The sequence below is a fragment of the Callithrix jacchus genome, chromosome 22 (assembly GCF_049354715.1).
Source record: "Callithrix jacchus isolate 240 chromosome 22, calJac240_pri, whole genome shotgun sequence".
In the NCBI taxonomy this organism is placed as follows: domain Eukaryota; kingdom Metazoa; phylum Chordata; class Mammalia; order Primates; family Cebidae; genus Callithrix; species Callithrix jacchus.
Genome location: NC_133523.1, coordinates 9,392,188 through 9,409,222, shown reverse-complemented (window position 1 = coordinate 9,409,222; position 17,035 = coordinate 9,392,188). Strand labels below are relative to the sequence as shown.

The window sequence follows — 17,035 nt, the reverse complement described above, 5'->3', positions numbered from 1 at the left end:
GCAAATGTGTGTATGTTTATACAGTTCTTATTAATAGCCCCAGAAATGCAATGCATACTGGTCTACACTGTACTTTTTCAACTTAATATGTTGAAGACCATTTCCCATCAGTACACACAAGACTACTCCATTTATTGGTTATTTATTTATTTATTTGAGACGGAGTGTTGCTCTGTTGCCCAGGCTGCAGTGCAATGGCGGGATCTCAGCCCACTGCAACCTCTACCTCCAGGGATCAAGCAGTTCTCCTGCCTCAGCCTCCCAAGTCGCTGGGACTCCAGGCACATGCTACCATTCCCGGCTAATTTTTGTACTTTTAGTAGAGATGTGGTTTGTCATGTTGGCCAGCCTGGTGTCGAACTCCTGACCTCAGGTGAGCCACCTGTCTTGGCCTCCCAAAGTGCTGGGATTAAAGGCGTGAGCCATCACACCTGGCCTCTTTATTTTTATTTTATTTTTTGAGACGGAGTTTTGCTCTTGTTGCCCAGGTTGAAGTGCAATGGGGCCATCTTGGCTCACTGCAACCTCCACCTCCCAGTTTCAAGCGATTCTGCTAATTCAGCCTCCTGAGTAGCTGGGATTACAGGCGCCCACCACCACGTCTAGTAATACTTTGTATTTTTAGTAGAGATGGGGTTTTGCCATATTGGCCAGGCTGTTCTCAAACTCCTGACCTCAAGTGATCCACCCACCTCAGAGTCCCAGAGTGCTGGGATTACAGGTGTGAGCCACTGTGTCCAGCCAATTTTTGTATTTTTTTTGTAGAGATGGGGTTTCACCATGTTGCCCAGGCTGATCTAGAACTAATGGGCTCAAGCAATCCACCCGCCTTGGCCTCCCAAAGTGTTGGGATTACAGTCATGAGCCACTGTGCCTGGCCACCATGCCTGGCCAGATTATAACATATGATGTGTATGTTTTCATAAACGGCCCTCTCATAAAATGCCATGTCTCCCACCTGAACATAAGGTCACTGGGTCAGGGAGTTTTTCTTTTTTCTCTGTTGATCACTGCTGTTCCCAGTAGGTGCATCAGAAATATTTGTTGCCAGGCAGGGTGGCTCATGCCTGTAATCCCAGCACTTTGGGAGGCCAAGATGGGCGGATTGCTTGAGGTCAGGAGTTCGAGACCTGCCTGGCCAACATGGCAAAACCTTGTCTTTACTAAAAACACAAAGCAAAAACAAAAACAAAAAAGAACACCAGCCAGGTGTGGTAGCATGTGCCTGTATTCCCAGCTACTCAGGAGGCTGAGGTGCAAGAATCCCTTGAACCTGGGAGGCGGAGGTTGCAGTGAGCCGAGATTGCACCACTGCACTCCACCCTGGGGGGAGACCATGTGAGACTCTGCCTCAAACAAACAAACCAAAAGGTTTGTGAGGGAATGAGGGGCTCCCCTATCCTGTTGTCGAGCTGCTGGTTGTACACAAACATCTTTCAATGAAGGTGTATATCATTTGTGCAGGCAAGCACACAGAAATACTCAGGAAAGAGTGAAAATTGGAAAACTGAATAGAAGACTGGGCCCAATGCTGGAAGGCAGGAACAAACGGGGCCTTGCTGGTTCCCCCTATCAGAGGGGACAGCGATCTACAGAGGCAGGATAGACAGTGGAGTATCCCCAGTTCCCTAAGGGAGAGAGGGCAGCAGCTGAATTCTGGAGACTTATCAAGGCAGAGATCCGCTGGGCGCAGTGGCTCACGCCTGTCATTCCAGCTCTTTGGGAGGGCGAGGCAGGATGACTGCTTGAACTCAACAGCTCAAGACTAGCCTGGGCAACATAGCAAGCCCCCATCTCTACAAAAAATTTCAAAAAATTAGCCAGACATGGTGGCACATCTGTAGTCCCTGCTACTCTGGAGGCTGAGGCAGGAGGTTGAGGCTCCGGTGAGCTATGATTGCACCACCGCACTCTGGCCTGGATGACAGAGCAAGACTCTGTCTCAAAAAAAGAAAAGAAAAAGGGAGAGACCAATTTTGTCTTTGGGACAGGGTGTTGCACTTAATAGGAATTTCATTATTTGTTGGTTGGACATACAGTAGGCACTTTTTCTTTTCTTTTCTTTTCTTTTTTTGAGGTGAAGTTTTGCTCTTGTTGCCCAGGCTGGAGTGCAATGGCCCGATCTTGGCTCCTGGCAACCTCCACCTCCTGGGTTTAAGCGATTCTCCTGCCTCAGCCTCCAAAGTAGCTGGAATTACAGGCATGTGCCACCATGCTTAGCTAATTTTTGACGGGGTTTCTCCATGTTGGCTAGGCTGGTTTCGAACTCCCAACCTCAAATGACAGACCCACCTCAGCCTCCCAAAATGCTGGCATTACAGGCATGAGCCACCCAGCTGGGCCCACATTAGGTGCTTAATGACTCATTGCAGAGATGACACCTAGTAGGTACTTCCAAGGCTCTTTGTCGAGTAAATAAAGGTAACCTCGTGTTTTCTTCCAAGTCCAGAGTCCCAGGGGTGAGCCCAGAGTGAATCTAGAGTTGAAGATAGTTGTTTCAGGTTGAGGCCACCTGATCAGGAACACTGTGATGTCACTAGGCCAGCGTTACGTCTCGCGCGGACCGGTTCTCACGGGTGGGGGCTGGGAGGGGCAGACTGAGAGGTGGGGGGGCGGACAAAGGGGCCCTCGGTGCAGCTCCTGCCAGTCCCCGCGTGCGCCCGGCCCGGCCGGCAGGCCACATCTGGAATTCATTGCAGCCGCAGCCGGAAAGAGGAGAGGAGGGCGGGGCGAGCGGGGGGCAGAAGCGGTGGCTTTCCCCGCCCCCACTTCTGTCCCTGGTCCCTGCCCCGGGACGCTGCCGAGCCCGGCGGGCAGTCCCAGCCCCAGCCGCGGCCGCCCCAGGGACGCAGACGCCAAGGCCCCTCCGGCCAGGGCAGGGAGCCGGGTCGGCCTTGCCAGGTGAGCGCGCGTGGGGAGGAGGAGGCAGAAAGGGCCCCGGTCCCCCCTGAAGTCTCGGGATCCGAGCTGCGGGGCCCGATCTGGGGGAGTGGGGCGCGCACGCGCCGCGCGGGTTCCTGCTGCACGGAGCGGGTGGTCACGGTGCGCCCTCTCCACGACTCCCGGCAGCCCCCACTGTCTCGGCCGCGAACCCCCAGATTCCGCTCCCCGCCTTTCTCAGAGGCAGGAAGTTGGCGCCGGGGAGAAGGCAGAATCCGAGCGCTTTCGACTGGAGTCTTTGGGAGGCAGGACGCTGTGCCCGGCGACTAGGGTTTTGGGGAGTGTGTTTGGGGGAGGGGTGCAGCACCCCTCCTGGCTGACTCCGGCTATTGCGAGGGCAAAAGGAGGGGCGTGCTGAGGAGCCTCCAAGCCAAGGGGCGGGACCCCCGGGGAGGGCGGTCGCACTTCGGGCTTTCTGCCTCGGTTTCCCCAAGTTGTTTGCCATCCCCAGACTCCCGCGGGGGCGTGGCTTTCTTTTGGAAGGAAAAGGAAAGTCACCGTGTGGCTCAGACGCCTACTATTTCAATTCCAGCTCAGGGATGGGGCGTGGGTGAAGGGTGCGTGGGGCGGACCCCGCGTGTCCCCGGGCCCGGCAGAGAGTCGGAACTCGCCCCTTTCTCCGGCACGGGTTGACTCACCCGGGGATTTCCACCCCCTCCTCTGTCTCTGCCCTTGTCTGATGCTCCACGCGCTGAGCCCACGGTCTCCCGCGTGGGGCCACTCGGGCAGGCGCGTAACGCGGGGTGCAGCTGCTGCTGGGATCTGGTCCCCCACCCCTAGTCTTCCCAGAATCTCGAGGCGGGACCCCTGGAGGGACGGAGAGGAATCCCTCCAGTCCAACTTGGAGACGTGGGGGTCCCGCGCGTGTGGCGGTCTGGGGTCGGTGGGGAGAGGAGGCGTGGCTCCAGCGCGAGCGAGTGTGGATACCGCGCATTCCTAGGCCAGATAAGGAGGCCGAGAGTGCGGGCCAGCGCGGGGGCGGGTCCTGCTGTCGTCTCCATGGAGACACGCTGGGCTTTGCCTGGTTGTTGTTGGTGGTGGTGGTGGGGGGCGCTGCCCAGGGACTAGAGGTGTCCAGGCTCCTTTGTTGTTGTTTGGGTCTGGGCTGAGCTTAGGAGCTTCCACCCTTGGGAACCCACTAGGGGTCTCCTTTGTTGGTTGGTTCATTCAATCATTCATTCATTTGCCCATTCCACACGTTTTCTGAGGGCTTTCTTTGTGCCAGGCATCCCTGTAGGAGCTGATAACGGACTTGCTTCTTGGCCTTCTGCATTGACATTCTAGGTGCAAGGCCAGACAGAAAAGGAGAAATACCATGATAGTCTCTGATAGTGGCAAGTGCTGTGCAGATACAAAATTCCGCGGTTAGGAAAGGCTGCGAGACGGCTGCGGTAGACTGGCAGTCAGGGGAGTCCCCTCTGAGGAAGTGACCTTTAAATAGACACCTGAAAGATGGGGAGACAGTCATTCAAAGATTTGGGGAACGGTCAGGGACGGTGGCTCACACCTGTTTCAGAGGCCGAGGCAGGTGAATCACCTGAGATCAGGCATTCCAGACCAGCCTGGTCAACGTGGTAAAACACTCTCTCTACTAAAAATACTAGCTGGGTGTGGTGGTGGGCACCTACAATCCCAGTTACTTGAGAGGCTGAGGCAGGAGAATAGCTTGAACTCAGGAGGCAGAAGTTGCAGTGAGCTGAGATCACACCACTGCACTACAGCCTGGCCAACAGAGTGAGACTATATCTCAAAACAACAACAACAACAAAAAACAAAACAAAAGCTCTGGGGAGGGCCGTGCGAGGTGGCTCATGCCTGTAATCTCAGCACTTTGGGAGGCCAAGGTGGGCGAATCAAGAGATAAGGAGTTTAAGACCAGCCTGGCCAACATGGTGAAACCCTGTCTCTACTAAACATGCAAAAGTTAGCCAGGCGTGGTGGTGCGTGCCTGTAATCCCAGCTACTCAGGAGGCTGAGGCAGGAGAATTGCTTGAACCCGGGAGGCAGAGGTTGCAGTGAGCCAAGACTGTGTCATTGTACTCCATGCTGGGCAACAGAGAGAGACTCTGTCTCAAAAAAAAAAAGGTTTTGGGGAAGGGCGAGCCCCAAGAACAGCAAGGGCATGCCCCAAGAACAGCAAGGGCAAAGGCTTAGAGGTAGGAGTGGGGTGGCATGGAGGAAGCTTCAAGTGGTTGGAGTGGAATGGCTCTGGGGGAGAGTGGGAGGAGGCTGAGTGGGAGGAGGCTTTGTGGGCACAGGCCATGCTACTTGGGGTATAGGGAGCCATGGAAGAATTTGGAGTCATGGAGTGACATGGAGTTACAAGTTTAAAAGCTCCCCCTGGCTGCTTGGTAGGGAACGGCAGGGTAAGGGATCCTGACAGCCACAGGGAAACCAAAAGGTAGGGTGGCTGCCGGGCGCGGTGGCTCACACCTGTAATCCCAGCACTTGGGGAGGCTGAGATGGGCGGGTCACCTGAGATTGGGAGCTCGAGATCAGCCTGACCAACATGGAGAAACTTGTCTCTATTAAAAATACAAAATTAGCCTGGTGTGGTGGCACATGCAAAAATCGCCTGAACCTGGGAGGCAGAGATTGCTGTGAGCCGAGATGGCGCCACTGTACTCCAGCCTGGGCGACAGAGCGAAACTCCTTCTCTGGGGGACCGGGGGAAACTGTAACCACAGGGCCTGCCTCTCTGGAACTGCGAGGGGGTGGAGAGGAGCTCAGAAGCCACTGAGGCTTCTTCTAGCCTTCCCCTCTCCTAATCTCCAGCCAAACACTCGTCTGAGTCTCTCTCTCTTCCCTTCCTTCCAAAGCCCGTCGCTTGTCCCTCCTGTTCCATTTGAGTCAGGATGGCCTTGGTGAAGGTGACCAGGAGATAGGCTCTGTCTCCTTCTCAAAACCTGGTAGTCTGACACAGGGAAGGGATACAGGCCAGGCCACCATCCACCTAGAGGGTGACTCTTCTGCCAGCTCCAACCTCAGCGCCTGCTTCCTCTTTCTGGGAAGTGTCAACCGCCTAAGTACTTACCTCAGTCAAGTCCTAGTGGTTAAAATGAGGCTTGGATAGAATGTGGACCTCAGTTTCCCCTTCTCTAGGAGAGCTGCCTCTCCCTCTGTGGATGCCATTTAGCCTCCTGGGGCTGCATAAAGTGAGAGTGCAGCGCCCCCAGTTTTCCTCTCAGGGAAGACAGACTTTTTGGTCAGTCCCTGGGGTGCAAGAGCTGAACACATTTTATTTGTTTTGAGACAGAGTCCGGCTCTGTTGCCCAGGCTGGAGTGCAGTGGCAAGATCTCAGCTCACTGCAACCTCTGCCACTCGGCTTCAAGCAATTATCCTGCCTCCCGAGTAGCTGGGATTACAGACGTGCACCACCATGCCTGGCTTATTATTATTATTTTGTATTTTTAGTAGAGAGGGGGTGTTTCACCATGTTAGCCAGGCTGGTCTCGAATTCATGACCTCAGGTGATCTGCCCACCTTGGCATCCCAGAGTGCTGGGATTACAGCCGTGAGCCACCGCGTCCGGCCTGAATACATTTCTTATTTCTCCAGGAAGCCACAGTAAATCTTTTGGTGAGCGGCAGAGGCGGCGGCTGCACTGGCGAGTGTGCTTCCCAGGCCTGCAAAGGGACCTTGTTATTACTTATGAACTCCAAGAGGGGCTCAGCCCGCCAGGGCAGCCTGGGGGCGTCTGGGCCGGGTGACCCAGCGGTCAGACCCAGTTCAAACTGCCTCTAGGGACGTCCACACAGCATTAACTCTATCCTTGGAAAGCGCCGAGCTCCCGTTGCCTTTAAAGGACCCATCAGTAGGGCTGGCCGTAGAGCGCCCTCAACTGGACCAATCAGAGGCCGAAGATGGAAAGCGCGGGCCAATAGGCAAATCGTTCAGTGTCCTGGGATTGAAAATGAGCCAATCAGGGCGCCGGCTGTTTCCGGTCCGACGGCCGCAGCTGATCTGGCTGCAGTCTGGGCCCAAGCCTGCCTGGGACTGGCTGCAGCGTGCAGAGGGCATCAAGATGCCCGGGGCTCCGTCCAGCAAGGGAACAAGGGGCCTCTGTGTGGCGATCTGGGAGGGGCAGCAGTCCCCGGGGACGTGCACAAGCTCTTGTCTGTTCCCAAACTAGGACGGATGTCCCTCCGCCCTTGGGAGAGCAGCTGCCTCTGTCCAGCCAGGGGCCAGAATGCCCCTTGGAGGGGGCGGCCAGGGACTGCAATGGCTGGGTGACTCCGGAAGCCCTCATCACTCCTGGGCTCAGAACTGGCCTAACCAGAATTTTCTGGAAGGGTGCACATACTCCTTGCCAGATGTGTTTCTAGGGACCTGGGGAGGACTCCCCCTATTCTCTCCGCTCCCTGCCATTTAGCTAAGGGCTGGAACTTCCTCCCTCTCCCTTCATGAAAGGCATACACTGCACCGGCTCTTCTGACACCCCCCAACCCTACCCCCAAGCTGGGGGAAGGCCATGGTGTCTGCCTCTCATCCTCTCTGCCCAAAAGTGCCTCTTCCCGCCCTTTCCCCCCTGCCCCCACAGCTCAGTTTTCCTTGGTGGGGGTGACTCAGGCTTTCATGGAACAAATGTCTTACCCCCTCCCAGCGAGGCTGCACGCCCCTTCAGGGCTCACATGACTTCAGCAAATCTGCCCCATCCTCCCAGCCAGGACGTCCCAGTTTGGGTCTCTCCCATCTTAACTCTCCCCTCCTCACCCCCCCATCAGGCCTTCCTCACACCGGATGTGACTGCAGAGTGAGGACTCCACCCTCTTTGTTCGGGAGGCCTCACATCTGGATTTCATCCTGGCTGGGGAGGGGGTGCCAGGGCTCTGCCCATCCCCATGGGGCCTTCTGTCCCAGGGCAGAGCAAGATGGTGCTGATGAGAACAGGCTGTTGGAGATTGCGCCTGGTTGGCTTACATCCCTTCTCTTCCCAAAGGATTGGAGGGAAGAGGGGAACTAATAACATTAGCCAGTATTTGTTGAGTGCTTACTGTGAGCTAAACGTGCCTCATGCGTCATTTAAAAGGATTTTCCCAACACCCCACAAAATGGGCTTTCTTCTCTCCATTGCACAGATGAGGACATTCAGGCTGACACAGCGTCTAGGGACTTGGCCAGTGTTTCAGAGGTGAAATGGGAGCACACTCTGGATTGCCTCCAAGGTCTATGTCCTTGAAGATGGTGTGACCTCTGGGATGTTTGAACCTCAGGGCCGCCCTGGTGTCTCCCCAAGACCTTATCTTGGGAGCACCCGTGGCTTCAAGGCTTAGACTCAGCCTGAAATCCAGGGTTAGTGGGTGGTAACGAATGAGCAGGGGTAGGAGCTATCAGTGGTGACCCAGGTCAGCATGAGGCCCCAGGTGCCTGTGTGTTCCAGAAAAGAGATCATCCAGGCCCTACCTAAGGCTTGCTTTCTGGGTAGCTGGGCAAGGTTTCTGGAAGTCCACATATTTTTCTTTTATCTTTATTTTTTTTTTGAAACAGAGTTTTACTCTTGTTTCCCAGGCCGCAGTGCAATGGTGTGATCTCGGCTCACTGCAACCTCTACCTCCTGGGTTCAAGCAATTCTCCTGCCTCAGCCTCCCAAGTAGCTGGAATTACAGGCATGCGCCACCATGCCCAGCTAATTTTTGTATTTTTAGTAGAGACTGGGTTTCGCCATGTTGGCCAGGCTGATCTCGAACTCCTGACCTTATGATCCACCCGCCTTGGGCTCCTAAAGCGCTGGAATTACAGGCGTGAGCCGCCGCGCCCGGCCCCACATTATATTTTTCACGCAATTTGGGGGAACTTCTGTTCCTTTGAAAGCATGTAGCTACCCAGGAGGCTGAGGCGGGAGGAGGATCACTTGAGCCCAGGAGTTGAGTCAACTGTGAGCTATGATCATGCCACTGCACTCCAGCTTGGGTGACAGAGAAAGACCCTATCTCTAGAAAATAATAATGAAAATTAAAATAGGCAAGGCGTCATGGCTCATGCCTGTAATCTCATTGCTTTGAGAAGCCAAAGAGAATTGCCCAAGGCCAGGGGTTCAGGACCAGCCTGGACAACACAGCGAGACCCAATCACTAAAAAAACAAAAATCAGCCAGGTGTGGTGGCATGTGCTTGTGGCTGAAGCTGAAGTGGGAGGCTGAGGTGAGAGGATCATTTGAGCCCAGGAGTTTATGTCTGCAGGTAGCTATGACTGTGCCACAGCACTCCAGCCTCAATGACAGAGCAAGACCTTGTCTTGAAAAAATAGATAAATAGAATAAATAAGAAAGCGTGTAGCCTAGGGCTTACCAAGGCTGCAGAGCCAGTCTTTCTGGCCCTGACGCCGGTTAGATTTGAGACTTTAGGAAAGTGAATGAACTTCTCTTGATTTCTTCTCTGTAAGTGGGGATGGTTATGATTCTGAACTCCTGTGGCCATGCCACGAGGATTAACAGAATGGCAAATGGAGTCTCAGCCCATCCCAGGCCAGAGCCCAGGGACAGCCACAACTCTGACTGTCTGTCTGTCTTCTCTGCAGTTCTGACAGCCCCATGGCCCCAGCGGGCCTCTGAGCCCCACCATGGGCAGCTTGTACTCGGAGTACCTGAACCCCAACAAGGTCCAGGAACACTATAATTATACCAAGGAGACGCTGGAAACGCAGCAGACGAGCTCCCGCCAGGTGGCCTCGGCCTTCATCATCATCCTCTGTTGCGCCATCGTGGTGGAAAACCTGCTGGTGCTCATCGCAGTGGCCCGCAACAGCAAGTTCCACTCGGCCATGTACCTGTTCCTGGGGAACCTGGCCGCCTCTGATCTGCTGGCAGGCATGGCCTTCGTAGCCAATACCCTGCTCTCCGGCTCTGTCACACTGAGGCTGACGCCTGTGCAGTGGTTTGCCCGGGAGGGCTCCGCCTTCATCACGCTCTCTGCCTCCGTCTTCAGCCTCCTGGCCATCGCCATTGAGCGCCACGTGGCCATTGCCAAAGTCAAGCTGTACGGCAGTGACAAGAGCTGCCGCATGCTGCTGCTCATCGGGGCCTCGTGGCTCATCTCGCTGGTTCTCGGAGGCCTGCCCATCCTTGGCTGGAACTGCCTGGGCCACCTCGAGGCCTGCTCCACCGTCCTGCCTCTCTATGCCAAGCATTATGTGCTGTGCGTGGTGACCATCTTCTCCATCATTCTGTTGGCCATCGTGGCGCTGTATGTGCGCATCTACTGCGTGGTCCGCTCAAGCCACGCTGACGTGGCCGGCCCACAGACACTAGCCCTGCTCAAGACGGTCACCATTGTGCTGGGCGTCTTTATCGTCTGCTGGCTGCCCGCCTTCAGCATCCTCCTCCTGGACTATGCCTGTCCCATCCGCTCCTGCGCAATCCTCTACAAAGCCCACTACTTTTTCGCCTTTGCCACCCTGAATTCGCTGCTCAACCCTGTCATTTACACGTGGCGCAGCCGGGACCTTCGGCGGGAGGTGCTTCGGCCGCTGCAGTGCTGGCGGCGGGGGACGGGGGTGCAAGGACGCAGGCGGTCTGGGACCCCGGGCCACCGCCTCCTGCCACTCCGAAGCTCCAGCTCCCTGGAGAGAGGCATGCATATGCCCACATCGCCCACGTTTCTGGAGGGCAACACGGGGGTCTGAGGGTCAGGTGGAACAACCAGGCCAGGGCACAGAGCGGTTCACAGAGAGGCCACTGGGTGACCCCAGACAGAGACGAGGGGCTGCTGAGCCAGATGCCCCACCCCACGGACCTGGGTGATGTTACAAGTATTTCACACCTGGAAAGGCCAGATAAGGCACTGACTAGTCACATAGCAGTCGGGTCCTGAAGGCCAGTGTGGTGGCAAATGTGACTCCTTTAGAACTGGATCCTGGGGAGGCCAGGGCAGGGCACCTGTGAAGAGCCAGAGTGACGGCAGGTAGAATTTAGGGGAGCTCAAGGCAGGAGCACTTTACTACCTGGTACCAAGGATTTCTCCTTTCTTTTCTCCCTCCCTCCCTCCCTTCCTTCTCCTCCCTCCCTCCCTCCCTCCCTCTCTCCTTCTTTCTTATCTTGCTATGTTGCCCAGGCTGGAACTCAGCAGAGAGGTCTCAGCTCACTGCAACCTCTGCCTCCCGGGTTCAAGCGATTCTCCTGCCTCCGCTTCCCAAGTAGCTGGGATTACAGGCTCCCGCCACCATGCCCAGCAAACTTTTTTTGTATTTTTCATAGAGACAGGGTTTTACCATGTTGGCCAGGCTGGTCTCGAACTCCTGACCTCATGATCTGCCTGCCTTGGCCTCCCAAGGGCTGGGATTACAGGCGTGAGCCACCATGGTACCCCCATGCCTGGGGGCACAAAGAATGACCACGTTTTCCTTTCTGGCCCCCAGCCCTGCACTGATGTCTCCTCTTCGAATGTATCCCTCCTGCCACCTTCTCTGGGTCATTTCATGCAACTTCAGAACCACTGTCCCGAAGAGCGAGAGGCCTTCTCTCTGACCCTCCGGGGCCCAAATCCACAGCTTCCCCAAATTTCATCAGCTTCCATTTCGGACTTCTTCCCGTCTCTCTGAGTCTCGGAAACCACAGCTAGAAGTGGAACGGGGACGGCGCTGAGGCCCATTCCTCATTCTCACACTTCATTGGTCGATTGCACTATTTGGGGCACAGAGGAATCACCAGAGATGGGAAAATCAGCTTGAGGGTGCTGTGGAGGGCTTTGGGACTTTGACGTGGGGCGGGTGCAACTTGAGAAAATTCTAGGGGGTCAATGTTTGCACAGACATCCCCCTTTGAAAAACAGCCACCCTTCAGCTAGTCTCAGCTCCACACCTGCAGCTTCAGCTGAAGTACCCGGTCTCCCAAGCAAGACAGAGTGAAGTCTTGAGCCTGAGCCCCTCTGTGTCTTCTTTCAAGAGTTTTTTTTGGGGGGAAAGTTTCAAGATTTTTGTTTTGTTTTGTTTATTTGAGACAGAATCTCACTGTTACCCAGGCTGGAGTGTAATGGCACGATCTCAGCTCACTGCAACCTCTGCCTCCCAGGTTCAAGCAATTCTCCTGCCTCAACCTCCTGAATAGCTGGGACTACAGGCACCTGTCACCACACCTGGCTGATTTTTGTATTTTTAGTAGAGACGGGGTTTCACTATGTTGGCCAGGCTGGTCTCAGACTCCTGACCTCAAATGATCTGCCCGCCTCAGCCTCCCAAAGTGCTGGGATTACAGGCATTAGCCACCACGCCCAACCTTCTTCTTTCAAGTTATATTGAATGGAGCATGGGAGTGGTGGTGGCTAGGGACATTTCCTGGGGACGTTCTCCCCTAATCTGCCCCAGAAGAACTTCGCTAAACCCTGTGGATAATGGAAGGTTTGTTACGGTACAAACGTGTATTTATGTGTCTGTGTGTGTGCGTAGGTGTGATGTTTGACCCCCTCTCCCCATCATGTTTCCCCTGGAATGAATGCTGTTGGGTCTTCTCAAGTTCGTGTTGAAGCTGCCAAAGTCAGGGGGGGATCTGGTCCTGCCCATCCCCCTATGGGAGAGCTGGGGTGCAGCTCACCTTGGGGGAAGAAAACCTCATGCCTCAAAGTAATTTCTTGTGAATGCAAAGGCTGGGGGAGCAGGTCTTTGGGGGGCAAGGAGCCAGTCAGGGGCTTGTCTCCTCTCATAGAGCTCCCCAGATGCACCCCCGAACCCCAATGCCTGAGAACCAGATCTAGGCTAATAAACGGTTCAGTTTCTCTTTCTGGTGGTTGGTGCGTCTTTTCAGGCTTAAGGGAACAGTTTCTCCCAGGAGTGCCCCATGGCTGGGCTGGATGGAATGGGAAGGGGGTGGCTGCCTGGGTAACTCATTCTTTGCCAACCTTCCCTTTCTGTGCCCCTGACACCCTTAACCTGGCCTGAGCCAGGAGAAAACAGGTCAACCGGGATCCTTCCCAGGGGCTGCTCTCTTGCCCCTCCCAGGAATTAACTAGACCTGGGATCTCCCTGCTTTCTCTGAAAGAGACAGGCTGGCTGGAGGTGGGAGGCTCCTTCTCCCTCCCAATTTTATGTATCTACTAGGGGAGCTGCAGAGATGGTTTGAGTGGGATACAAACCATCCATATACCCACCCTGGGACTCAGTGTTCACCAAGCACTTCCTGGGCATGAAGACCTGACTGCTCAGGAGTGGAAGTTATTATAAACTCTTACGGAGGTGTGAGTTCAGAGACATCAAGCAAACTGCTCAGAGTCACACAGCGCTAACTGGGGCAACAGCTGTCTGGATTTGAACCCAAGCAGGCTGACTCCAGACCACACTAGACCCACCACTGGGCAATTGAGAGTTGCTAGAGAGAGGCAACTCAGCCAAGTGTGGTGGCTCATGCCTATTATCCCAGCACTTTGGGAGGCTGAAGTGGGCGAATCACTTTAGGTCAGGAGTTTGAAACCAGCCTGGCCAACATGGTGAAACCTCGTCTCTGCAAAAAATACAAAAATTAGCTGGGTGTGGTGGTGGGCACCTGTAGTCCCAGCTACTTGGGAGACTGAGCAGGAGAATCTCTTGAACCCGGGAGGTTGAGGTTGAGGTTGCAGTGAGTTGGGATTGCACCACTGCACTCCAGTCTGGGTGAAAGAGCCAGACTCTGCCTCAAAAAAAAAAAAAAAAAAAAAAAAAAAGGGAGAGAAAGAGAGGCCACTCAGCCCCCTCTTTGCAATGGAAGGAGGAGCCATGAGGTTCATCAGGAACCAGAAGCCAAGATGGGATGCCGCTGGGGCTGGGTCCCTCAGTGGCTCCCTGTACTCTTCTGTCTGCAGGCAGATGGCTCAGTGGCTCCTTTCCTTTGAAGACAGGTCTGGAGCTTTTTTTTTTTTTTTTGAGACAAGGTCTTGCTCTGTCACTAGGCTGTCGTGCAGTTGGTGCCATCATGGCTTACTCAGCCTCTGAAGTAGCTGGGACCACAGACAGGCACCACCAGGCCTGGCTAATTTTTGTGTATATATTTTTGTTTTGTTTTGTTTGTTTGTTTGTTTGTTTTTTGTAGCAAGGGGGGGGTCTCTCTATGTTTCCCAGGCTGGTCTCGAACTCCTGGGCTCAAGCGATCCTCCCACCTCCACCTTGGTCTCCCAGAATGCTGGGATTTCAGGCATGAACCCTTTGATGGAGGACTCGGCCCCCAAGCTGGAGCCCTACACAGCAACACCAGCTCAAAGGCCAGGACAGCCAGTGGGAGAGAAGGCAGATGGCAGAGGCTGAGGGCCTGCAACCCCCATTGGAATTCCCCTTCTCTAGCAGTTGAGAAAACAACCTCTGTTTGGAAACCTGAACCCTTGATGGGATGGGGGGTGGGGTGGGGGAAAGAGGCACAGGCCAGGTCAGAGCCAGTAGATTTTCCCCAAGTACCCACAGGCTTCTCCATTTCTGCCTTCAGGACTCTGCTCAAATGCCACCTCCTCAGAGAGGTCCTCCCTAGCCACCCCCTCTTATCGCCTGGTGGTATAGTATTGGGTTGGTGCAAAAGTCATTGCTATTTTTGCCGTTAAAAGTAATGGCAAAAACCAGTAACTTTTTTTTTTTTTGAGACAGGGTTTCACTCCTATCGCCCAGGCTGGAGTGCAATGGTGCCATCTCAGCTCACCACAACTTCCACCTCCCAGGTTCAAGTGCTTCTGCCTCAGCCTCCCGAACAGCTAGGATTAAAGGTGCCTGCCACCACTCCTGGTTATTTTTATATTTTTAGTAGAAATGAGGTTTCTCCATGTTGATCAGGTTGGTCTCGAACTCCGACCTCAGGTGATCTGCCTGCCTCAGCCTCCCAGAGTGCCGGGATTACAGGCATGAGCCACCACACCCGGAGAAAGAACCAGTCACTTTTAATGGCAAAAACAACAATGACTTTAGCACTAACCTAATATAAATCAATTTATCTGTCTCTACCTTCATTAAAATACAGGCACCGTGAAGATAGGACTGCACCTGCCTTATTTACTAATGGATCTCTAGCATTTTTTATTTTTAAGACAAGGTCTCACTCTGTTACCCAGGCTGGAGTGCAGTGGTGCAATCACAGCTCACTACAGCTTCATCCTTCTGGGCTCAGGTGATCCTTCCACCTCAGCCTTCCTAGTAGCTGGGACTATAGGCTTGCTAATTTTCTTTTTTTGTAGACACAGGGTTCTGCTGTGTTGCCCAGGCTGGTCTTGAACTCCTGGGCTTAAGAGATCCGCCCACCTCAACCTCGCATCGTGCTGAGATTAGAGATTGAGGTGTTAGCCGCCACCTTTCCTGGCTATCTATAGCTCTCTCACATCTTTTTTTTTTTTTTTTTTTGGATACAGGGTCGGGTTCTGTCACCCAGACTGGAGAGCAGTGGCGCAATCCCAACTCACTGCAGCCTTAGCGTCCTGGGCTCAAGCCATCCTCCCACCTCAGCCTCCCAAGTAGGTGGAACTATAGGCAGGTGCCAACACTCTGGGCTACTTTTTTGTTTTTTTTGAGATGGGCTCTCACTCGGTCGTCGAGGCTGGAGTGCAGTGGCGCAATCTTGGGTCACTGCAAACTCCACCTCTCAGGTTGAAGTGATTCTCCTCCCTCAGCCTCCCAGTAGCTGGGACTAAGGTGCATGCCACCACGACCAGCTCATTTTTGTATTTTTAGTAGAGATGGGGTTTCACCATATTGTCCAGGCTGGTCTCAAACTCCTGACTTTGTGATCTGTCCGCCTCCCAAAGTGCTGGGATTACAGGTATGAGTCACTGTGCCCAGCCACATTTTTTTTTTTTTTTTTTTTTTGAGACGGAGTCTTGCTCCGTCACCAGGTGCCAGGCTGGAATGCAGTGGCGCGATCTCGGCTCACCGCAACCTCTGCCTCCTGGGTTCAAGCAATTCTCCTGCCTCAGCCTCCTGAGTAGCTGGGACTACAGGTGTGTGCCACCATGCCCAGCTAATTGTTTTTTGTATTTTTAGTAGAGACAGGGTTTCACCATGTTGGCCAGTATGGTCTCTTGACCTCGTGATCCACTGGCCTCGGCCTCCCAAAGTGCTGAGATTACAGGCATGAGCTACAGCGCCCAGCCCCAGCCACTTTTTGTAATTTTTTGTAGCGACAGGGTTTCACCATATTGCTCAGGCTGGTCTCAGACTCCTGGCCTCAAGTGCTCTCCCACCTTAACCTCCCAGAGTGTTGTGATTACAGGCATGAGCCACCGCACCCAGCTGTCTCTAGCATCTTAAACATTACTTGGCAGGCCGGGCGCAGTGGCTCACGCCTGTAATCCCAGCACTCTGGGAGGCCGAGGCGGGTGGATCACGAGGTCAAGAGATTGAGACCATCCTGGTCAACAAGGTGAAACCCCGTCTCTAATAAAAATACAAAAATTAGCTGGGCATGGTGGCGCGTGCCTATAGTCCCAGCTACTCGGGAGGCTGAGGCAGGAGAATCGCTTGAACCCAGGAGGCGGAGGTTGCAGTGAACCGAGATCATGCACTGTTTTTTTTGTTTGTCTGTTTTGAGACGGAGTTTCGCTGTTGTTACCCAGGCTGGAGAGCAGCGGTGCAGTCTTGGCTCACTGCAGCCTCCACTTCCCAGGTTCAAATGCTTCTCCTGCCTCATCCTCCCGAGTAGCTGGGATTTCAGGCACCACCACGCCTGGCTAATTTTTTTGTATTTTTAGTAGAGACAGGGTTTCACCATGTTGGCCAGGCTGATCTCAAACTCCCGACCTCAGGTGATCCACCCGCCTTGGCTTCCCGAAGTGCTAGGATTACAGGCGTGAGCCACCGCGCCTGGCCCACGATCATAGCTGATCTTCCTCCATATCTGGGTCTGAAGATGCTTTGTTGATATCTCTCAAATCTTGGAGTCCAGATTAGAGTGAGCCTTCTGGCAGGAAACACAAGATGAGTTTCACCTCCTTCTTTGTCTAGGGAGGCTGCTGCCTATTATCGAGCAACAAAGGAATGAACTGGAAGAACCTGCTCAAATGCGAATTCTCAAGCTCTGTAGTCAGAGATTCTGACTAAGTAGGTCTGGAATGAATCTGGAAGTGTGTTTCTCACCAGTAATCCCTGGTAGTTAAACAATATATATTCCTTGCACTATATTCTGTTTTGTTGTTGTTTTGGAGACAGGGTCTCACTCTGTCACCC

The 17,035-nt window shown here is 54.1% G+C and overlaps 1 protein-coding gene across 1 annotated transcript; it reads left to right on the top strand.

The window, feature by feature from the left end:
- Positions 1-2,773: 2,773 nt before the first annotated feature.
- Positions 2,774-12,650, top strand: S1PR2 (sphingosine-1-phosphate receptor 2). Its single transcript, XM_002761704.7, has 2 exons — positions 2,774-2,901; positions 9,458-12,650. Exon 2 carries the CDS (start codon positions 9,500-9,502, stop codon positions 10,559-10,561), a length of 1,062 nt encoding a protein of 353 aa, XP_002761750.1. The 5' UTR covers positions 2,774-2,901; positions 9,458-9,499; the 3' UTR covers positions 10,562-12,650.
- The last annotated feature ends 4,385 nt before the right edge of the window (positions 12,651-17,035 follow it).